This window comes from Saimiri boliviensis, chromosome 21, assembly GCF_048565385.1.
Source record: "Saimiri boliviensis isolate mSaiBol1 chromosome 21, mSaiBol1.pri, whole genome shotgun sequence".
NCBI lineage: Eukaryota > Metazoa > Chordata > Mammalia > Primates > Cebidae > Saimiri > Saimiri boliviensis.
The window spans coordinates 24,285,455-24,293,533 of record NC_133469.1 but is presented as its reverse complement, the minus strand read 5'-3'; the positions used below and the strand labels follow the sequence as shown (position 1 = coordinate 24,293,533).

The window sequence follows — 8,079 nt, the reverse complement described above, 5'->3', positions numbered from 1 at the left end:
TTCCCTGTAAAAATCTGACCTAACCTCTCCAGCCTAACTCAGGCACCCCTTGTCCTAAAACCCACCCTCCCTGCCCCACTCCCTGAGAAGGAGTCTTCACCACTGGCAGCAGTCAGCCCATCTTGGCCATCACCGCTGTCTGTCCTTGTCCTCACTGATGTGACCTTGTCAAGTTTGGGCAAAGGTCTGATTGATTCCCTGTGTCCTCGGTACCTAAGCCCGGGGCCCTGCCACCTGAGCCTTTGAGCTACCGCGGAGAGGGTCCCTGCTGAGGGCTGGATTCCCAGAAGCCGGCCAGGCCCCTGGTCTGGTGAGGTGAGATGCTCACAGGCGCTGACAGGGTGTGGAGGCTGCCTCCATCAAAGCCTGTGGGCAGTCACATTTTTGGAGGAGGAAAGTCTGTTCACCCCAGGGTAGGAAGAAATGTCTGAACTGCCCTGTTCACTCTTGGAAATTTTGGTCAAAAACCTTCAATATAAAAAATTCCGACCCACACCTGAACCTTAGCACACAGAGCCCTGGGTGGGGCCCTACCTTCTGAACCTGGGATCTGAGGCTCTCTCAAGTCACAGGAGGAGGAGACTGGCTTCTCCTGGCCACACAGCCAAGTTTGAGTCCGGTGTGGCACTGGAATGCCAGGGAAGAGGGCAAAGTGAGAAGGAAATACTGGGCCTGGCACGGCCCCAGCCCCACCCCAGGTCCTCCTCCATCTGCTTCCCACGCCCTCCAGCCGGCCTCACTGCTCCCGTGCACAGTGGGCCCCCTTCACTGTCTGCTCCTGTATCCCATTCACTCCTGGCATTCCCCCAGATCCCGGCCACATTTCCCTACTTCTCCCTGGCCGGCTCCCCAGCCTTGCCTCCCATGGGTTCCCTCTGTGCCCTCCTCATTGCTCTGCCCCGTCACAGAAAGTCACATGCTGCACCACCTGCATTGCAGAGTCCTGGGCCCTGCCTTGGGCCCCTGCCAGCCCGTTCCTGTCCCAGGACCCCCTCAGCCCTGTGCCACCACTCTCTGCACGTTCTTTCCCTCCCTCTCACATCCCACGCCTCACCCTGCAGGTATCCCCCATCAGCTGCCACTTTGCCCAGCTCCAACCAAGCCTCCTTAGGCAGGCAAAGGGCCCTCCAAGGGGCATCACCAGATCTCTGGGGCCCTGACCCTGGTCCTTGTCACCCCAGTCTCTGGAGCTCCCGTCCTGCTCCTTGTGGCTTTCGGCTGCCCAACCTCATGTTTTCCCTTCCTTTTGCCCTTCCCTCTCTGCCTCTTCCAGACCGGAACAGCTGCTTTATACTCTGGCCTCAGCCTGAATGGGAGCCCCTGCAGGCATCAGCTGCCCTGCTGGGTCTGAGGACCTAATTCCTTTGCTTCTCAAGACCACCTTTCACTTTCCTTCTCAAGTTTTCCAGTGTTTGATGGCCTTGCCTGTCCCCCGACCAAAAAGTGCCAGGGCTGAAAAGGTCCATGTCCACTGTGGCCTGCGGGCCTTGGCTCCCAGGACCAGCATGGTGGCTCCTCATGTTGCAGTATTGAGGGGAACAGCCCAAAGGCTGGAAGGAAGAGGCTGAGAACTGTGAGTGTGGAATCTGTTGGGAGCCTGGGTCTGAGGGGCAGGAAGAGACAGGGTGCTGCTGGGAACTGTTCCTGGCAAGGGGGTAAAGGTGGGGCCCATGGCCAGCCAAAGGCATAGGTGGGTCCCAACCAGGCAGAGGATGTACCTTGATCAGGCTCCGCTCTCCGTAAGGGATGGGGTCCCTGACATCAGAGAGCCTTAGCGTGTGGAGGACTAGCACTGCCCTGGCCCCTCTCTGGTTTCGGTGTCCCAGTCACAGCTTGGTGCCCCTGGGCGGCTCCAAGGACTGCCGCAGGCACATCTGCTCATGCGTGGTCTTCTGCAGGGCCTGGGTCTTCTCCGGATCCACCTGGACATATTCCGCCTTCTTGCCGGATGTGACAGAGCTTACGGATATCTGAGGGACACAGAGTGGAAGTGGAAATGGGAGTGTGGAGTTCCTGGTGAGGGGGGCAGGCCGAGGAGTGGGCTCTCCCGAACTTTCTCAGGGAAGAGGAGCCTCCAGCTCCTGCTCTCAGCAGCCTGGGGGGTCTTGGGCTTTAAAGCTTCAACTCCAGGCTAACCTGCCTCCTGCCAGATGTCACAGCCCTGCCAGTGCTTCCCATCTCCCAGCTCACAAGAAGAGCCAGGCCCTTCTCTGGCCCGAGGATTGGCCAAGGCCTTCCCCGCGACCCACTCATCCATCCAGGGCAGGAAATTTCCCAGGTGCCAACAAGCAGCAGCCTAGGTCTTTCCGGGGGTACCCTAGGTGAGCCCTATCTCCCCAAGGGGGGCAATGTGCAGAGGTGGCACTCCCCACCCTGCCGTCTAGACAGGCTGGCTGCATGTGCTTCCTCAAGAGGCTTTCCTGGGCCCAGAAGTTCCTTGTGAGGCCCTGCATCAATGGCTGGGCTCTGGGACCTCCCACACAGTGAGTTCTCCTCACGGAAGAGTTTGGCCTGGAGGCAGGACACTGAGTCCTGGGTCTCTCCTGATCTATTCTGCAGCCTCCACAGATCAGGGCTCTGCACAGTCATGTGTCCATCTCTCCAGGGAGTCAGGGCAGACTGATCGAGGCACCATGCTGAGAGAGAAGGAACAGGAGCCCCAAGATCCAGACCAGAGCACCACTGAGCATACGAGCCAGGCCAGGCCGGGAGGGGCAAGTGCTGCTGCTGGTGCTAAACCCCTGGCCCCACGGTCTCTCCCCCAGAGCCCAAGGGCTCCGCCCGACCCCAGCTCCACTCCAGGCACCTGGCTTGGCTGGAAGTCCACGGCCACATAGTGGACGCTACCGGGGCTCCTCACCAGGGCTGAACTGCTGGTGCCACCGAGAACAGGAAACGCAGACGTCGGGTTCTGTTGTCACAAGGAGGAAAATCCTGCAGGTGAGTTTATGACACGGTCGGACCCAGCACCCACTGGAACACGCCCGTGGGTGTAGCCACATACCCACTGGGTCCTACTCTGAGCCATGCACTGGAACAATCCCTGCTCATTCAAACCCTCTCAGCAGTCCTGCGAGGCAGGTGTTACTGCTGCACCTCTCCTGCACACACTGGATGCTGCACCCACTCGGTCCTCTGAAACTCCCACCCATGGCCCAGAGTGGGGCCATCTCACGAAGCAGCTGCCTTCCCCTCCAGTTCCCAGAGTTCGGCAGCGCCCACCACCCCAGGCTGCATGGTGCCTGCTCCCTTGGCAGCTCTGCAGGAGACATGCCAGGTCCTGGCTCCCCCAGCCGCCTCTCTAGAAGGCTGCCACCTTGCTGGGGCGTTCCTCCTTGCTGGGACGTTCCTGAAACCTGGCTCTGGTGAGAAAGGCAGCGGTCCTGGGCTCGGTTATGGCTGCTTTGCTGGCTGGCTGGCTTATTCTTCCAATATCTATGTAGCAACTATCAAGTGCTGGCCATGATGCCCTCTTCAGTGCCAGTCTAAAGGGGTCTTGTGCTCCACCTGCATCTCCACGGCTCTCGCAGCCCTCACCTTGATGAGGAATGCACATGTGTGTCTCCCTACAGCCGAGGAGACCCTCCAGCTCTGCCTCTTCCAGGGCAGGGCCCTGTGACACCAAGTGACACCACCTGTGTCACCATCATGAGGGAGAGGTAGGCTGCCTCTGCTCTTCAAGTCTCAGACTTCCTTGAGGGGAGACCATCATCTTCCTAACTCTGATGACTGCCTGATACACCTGTGCTTCAATACGAGTTTGCAGCAGGAGACCAAATCTCACCTGACTGGGCTGGGGTTAGTCAGCCGGAATAGCTAAGCTAGGAAGTGGGGACATGAGTGTGGGTCCCAAGGGACTCTCATAGGAGCCTTACAGTGACCCTCAAGGACTCACCAGGAAAACGTATCTCTCTCCGCTTTCTCCCAAGTCTGCGCTGGTGATGCCCTGCGTGGAGGTGGGGCACTGGGAGGAGCTGGAGTCAAAGGTGTGGCTGTTGCAGGAAGAAGACAAGGAGTATATCCTGGGCGCTCTCAGGACTGCTGTCAGGGCTCCAGCCTCCTGCTGGGCCCTGACCCCAAGCATCCAGACCTCACCCTCTGTTACCAGATCAAGAACTGACAGAGGCAGGAATCATAATTCCCCCTTTACCGATGAGAAGGCCATGCCTCACTAGATGGGGACAGGATCAGCTATGTCCACACTAACGTCAGCATCCATTTATCCTGACCACCAGCCAACGACCATCCCACTCACTCCTCCACCAGCCTGGTGGCCCCAAGCTCCTGTTTCCACTGACAGACACTCACCTGGCCCTAGACCAGGGCTCTGTGACAGGTGACTTGAAGGAGAGCTCATTGATGACCCTGTTGTTCCTCAGGTTGGGCAGTGTTGGGTTTGCTGGAGCAGGAAAAGAACCTTCAGTCATCAGCCAGTGATGCCTTCACACCCATGTTCACTTTGCTACAAGGCCCATGTGTGCTTAGAAGAGCCCACGATATCCACCCAGCTGTGTGTGGGGGGTTGAGGCTTGACAAGGCTCCATCAGCTGGGCCATCCTGAAGGGCCCGAGAGTCCTGTTCTCAGATTCCAGATCATATGTTCCTCCCACTGTCTCTATGGCCCCTGTATTTTCAGAATCCAAAATGGGGACAGATAGTCTGACAACAGATTTTTCTGCCTAAATTTGACTTAACATAAAAACCAGATGCAACGTTTGAAATGGATTTGGTCCCCAGGCCTGCCCCTGCTTGCCCTGGACAGGGCCGTGCAGTCCACCGTGGAAGCAGGACGCCATGAGGTGCTGAGGCCCCAGCACCACTCACCGAGGTCTGGTTCCCTGTGGCCAGACCCACAGGGCTGATCCCCACCCAGTTATCCCACTCCTCCCTTGAACCCTGTGCTGGCCCGAGGCCACAGGGTGAGGTCGTGGCAGCCTGGAACCGGAACTCCAGCTCTTCCTCCTGGTCTACATGTGGTAGGCACAGGCCAAACTTCACTGGCCTGGGCCACTGTCCCAGACACTCTCCTTCCAAACAAACCCAGGAAGCAGGAGTTACTATCTCCGTTTCAGAGAGAAGAAAACAGGCTCAGAGAATTCACATGACTTACCGAAGTCAGACATTCCACATCCAGGATCTACCAGAACCCGAAGCGAATACAGAGTCCCTGGACATTGTCAGGAGATGGAATGGGGAAAGACTTACCTTTCTGGTTAGGCTTGAGGCTGCGGTTGACTGGGGGCGGCTGGACCTCACGTCCCTGGCTGGGGTCTTGGTGCATAGAAAGCTCTGTGAGTGGGGAGCCAAGCAGGTCAAAGCCAACGGGTCTTCGGCCCACAGGGATGCAGGTACTCTGGGAATCTTCGCCTGCTCGCTCCACAGCCTGCAGGTCAGGGGAGTCTGGGCTCATGGGCACACGGCTGTCCTCAGAAGCAATGCTGTCCGATAGGCCCACGGGTGTTTTCCCTGGCTGGGGAGGGAGAGTGAAAGAAACACAGCTGTCACCATCAAGAACAACAGAGGAGTGAGAATTTCTAGACAAGGCAAAAAAAAAAGTCATGACTGGGTATTTTGCATCAAAGCCTTGATCACCTTGGCTGGGGACTACTGTCTTCAGCAGCCACCAATGGCCCAGGCAGAAGTGCTCAGACAGAAGTGGTCCAGCCAAGACATGGGGCCCCTCTGGGCAGCCTGCGGGGTCAGATTTTAGAGCAGCTTCCATGACACAGTCACATGCAAAAGTGGAAGAGGTTTCAGTTCTTACAGGTCCTGGGAGGTCAGGGAGCGCAGGCAGAGAGAGTAAGAGAAGAGTGGGGCAACCAGCAGTGTATCTTGGGGAATGGGGTGTGGGTCACTCAATTACGGTTGGAGTAAATGCCTGGATGGTCCATTTAAAGGGATAACAAGAGAGTAGCAAGCCCAGTCTGCTAGCTGGGAGAGCTGACTCTACGTTCCTGTCTCTGGCCACTGACTGAAGCCACGTGGGTGTGGTGTAGAACTGGAAACCATCAGGTTGACTACGTCCTCTGCCTCTGTTGTGAGAAAGTTAGCTACACATTGGAGCTATGAGAGCGACCTTGGAAAGACTACGAAATCAGAGTAGAGGCAAGAAGAAATACGATGTGTGGGCCCTTTTAGCTCTCAGGACCCGTAGCATCCAACTACAATTTGTGACAAATCTAGAGAATCAAACATCTTTAGTGGTTGGATCCACTCGGGTTTCCAGATGCTGGGCACAGGCAGAAGGCCGTGTGGGCCGTGCACCATGCAGGTGCAGCCCTGACGGAGCACTGGCAGGTCGGCATCTCAGGCCCTGATCGAGGCAAGGATCATATCAGATGTCTTGGCCCTGGACGGTGAGGTGTGGGGCGAGGTGCACTTCCCCAGACAAGGAGATTCCTCTCCTCCAATGGCTGTGATTAGCAGACAAGGCATCAGGGAGCCTGGGGCTCGTTCGGGCTCCTAGGTGACCACCAAGCTGCAAGCAGAGCTGCCACAGAGTTGTGCAATGCAGCAGACCTCGGGAGAGCCTTCCTCTAGCTTCTGCCCCATCTGCCCTCTCCTTTTGTTACCTAATTTCTACCATCTTTAGAAGGGGGCTGAAGCCAGGCCTTGTTGCTTGTCTGACCCCTTGAAGAACTGTGGTCACCCCTTCCAGATGGCAGCCTGGAATCCCACCCCCTCACCTGACTCTTGAGTACTGCCCTTGCCTTGAGGCTCACATGGAAGCACCCCTGCTCCAGGGGATCTGCTGGATAAGGCTGCTGAATCAGATCACCCACCACCTCAGCAGCCTGGAGGCTCCTATGGAAGCACCCCTGCTTCAGGGGACCTCACGGGTTACAGTACCTCCTCAGGACCCCAGCATTCTGTACCCTCTGCTACCCACAGGGCTGGTAAGCCTTGTGGTACTGCCTACGTACTTACTTTCTTCCAGACCAGGATACCTGCATCTCACTTATCCAAGAACTGAACCTAGGGCTCTGAACTGAGGCAAGAACTTAGGCAGGTTCCTAGGAGGAAGATGCTGTCACCCTTTGTGCTTTTAGTTCATGGAGTGTGACCTTTACCTCCCTGAGCCAGCCTGGGGACCGCTGGTTAAACCACACTCACCAGGAAAGAACTGACTCCCTCATGCACGGACTCAGCAGGCTGGCCTGCACTCCCTCCACCACACTGGGGGTCCTCATGGAAGGAAGCTACAACAGAGGGAGGAAATCCAATGTATCACCACTGATCCATGTGCTGACACCTCCCACGCCCTCCCCAGTGCTACTCAGGGTCTCACTGATGCTCCAGAAGACAGGACTCTCAACCCCAAATGACAAGGCGTTACCCCTAACACATCCCTGCTCCCTACCACAACTCCTCCTGGGCTTCCAGGTCCAGCTCCAGTGTTACCTCATAGTGTCCCTCCTGGGCATCTGCCATCAGGGCACACGTCTCCTTCAACTCCTACAGCACCACCACCCATCCCTTTCACCCACCTGCCACCTCCAGGAATAGTAAAGTTCTTGTACTGACTTCTGCATGTCGGTTTCTTTTTATTTTACACATAGATGTGAGCTCCGAACAGAAACCTGTTTTATATATGTCTCTATCACCTCAGTTTCACAGCACAAGGGCCTTCCTCAAATTGCACAAACACTGAAAAGACTGCAAAGAGTTCTAATCCAGGATCCAGGACCTCAGGGTGAGGCTCATCGTTGCCACTTACGACTTTCAACCCTGAATGAGCCAGAGTACTACGGGCCTCGTATGAAATGGAGAAAAAGAGCCTCTGCCCTGTCAGACCTTCTCATGGCTTAACAGGAAGAATAAACACATGCTTTGCAAGGTAGAAGAATGGAATCAAAAGGAAAAGAGTTAATGCTGATCTATTTTTTTCACCGAGGAGAGGTGGTTATGTGCAGATATAAAATACTCTCAGGAGAAAACAAATGACAAAAGAATCTAGGTGTTCCAAATACAAGTTTAGACTTCAAACAGAGATCCAAGAATAGGTTGGAAAATATTTCGAAGATCTCATTTTAACAGTCTCTTAGTCCACACTGGTTTGGCTCTAGTTTGGACTGATCC

General features: G+C 56.0%; 1 protein-coding gene across 1 annotated transcript in view; it reads right to left on the bottom strand.

Annotated features, from left to right (window-relative positions):
* Positions 1-1,826: 1,826 nt before the first annotated feature.
* The window catches only part of GAB4 (GRB2 associated binding protein family member 4), a 39,747-nt gene continuing 33,494 nt past the window's right edge, over positions 1,827-8,079 (bottom strand). Inside the window, 6 exon segments of the mRNA XM_003942705.4 lie at positions 1,827-1,970; positions 2,807-2,911; positions 3,896-3,992; positions 4,309-4,399; positions 5,206-5,470; positions 7,114-7,199. Coding sequence (XP_003942754.1) covers positions 1,827-1,970; positions 2,807-2,911; positions 3,896-3,992; positions 4,309-4,399; positions 5,206-5,470; positions 7,114-7,199 — 788 coding nt within the window.